The 961-nt window shown below is 20.4% G+C and overlaps 1 protein-coding gene across 1 annotated transcript in view; it reads left to right on the forward strand.

Annotated features, from left to right (window-relative positions):
* LOC118043723 (uncharacterized) overlaps positions 1-569 on the forward strand; it is a 15,849-nt gene extending 15,280 nt beyond the window's left edge. Inside the window, 1 exon segment of the mRNA XM_073405559.1 lies at positions 564-569. Within this exon segment, the coding sequence (XP_073261660.1) occupies positions 564-569 (6 nt within the window).
* Positions 570-961: the final 392 nt, after the last annotated feature.

A 961-nucleotide genomic window follows, 5' to 3' on the forward strand; every position in this document is an offset into this window, starting at 1 on the left:
TTTTTTATTCAATTAATTTAATATTTATTTATTTTTATTATTATTTGATTAAATAAAAAACTTGTTTTAATTAATAAATTTAGTAAACACAATTGCATAAATGTCTCATCTTGCAAATTAAATATCTTAATTTACAACTATTTCTTGATTTTTCCTGTTTTATTTTTATTTATCTTTTATAGTTGTTTTTTATTTATTAAGTTCTATTTATAAATTTTATTTATGCTTAATTGTTTTTTTATTTTCACTTATAAAAATTTAAATACAAAAATATATTTAAAAATTCTATTAAATTTTTTTTTTTTAACCTGCAATGAATTTACGTAACAAGTATCTGGTAACATCGATTCCATGTGAAAGATAAAAGAATGAAGAGAGAAAGAGATGTGTGAAGAAGAATTACATAAATATATTTGCTTAATTATTTTAATACTGTTACATCATGTTATTATATATATTACAATCTTTAATTCAAATGAATGATAAAATATACATTTAATTCCTAGACTATCTATTGCAGATATAGTTACTATTATCTTTAGTATCAGTAATCTTTTATGCAGATATGAACAAAAATCATGATTATATTCAATATCAGTGATTCCTGATCATGATCTCTTCAATATCAAGGATTTTTGATTATGATAGCAATCTCTGATCATGATTATCTTCAGTATCAATATTATCTTTAGTAGATATGATATTATTTTCAGTATCAATAATTATTGATCATGATTATCTTCAGTATCAATAATAATCTTTTGTGTAGATATGATCAGAAATTACAATTATTTTTAGTGTCAATGATCCTTGATCATGATAATAATCCCTGATCATATTTATTTTCAGTATTAGTATTATCTTCCGTAAATTTGATAATATTTTCAACACCTAGTTTGACTTTGTAGTGGTGAGAAAATGAAAGTTTAGTTTTCAAGTACTTTTTTATCTAATCTATATT

This window comes from Populus alba, chromosome 17 (assembly GCF_005239225.2).
Source record: "Populus alba chromosome 17, ASM523922v2, whole genome shotgun sequence".
Lineage (NCBI taxonomy): Eukaryota > Viridiplantae > Streptophyta > Magnoliopsida > Malpighiales > Salicaceae > Populus > Populus alba.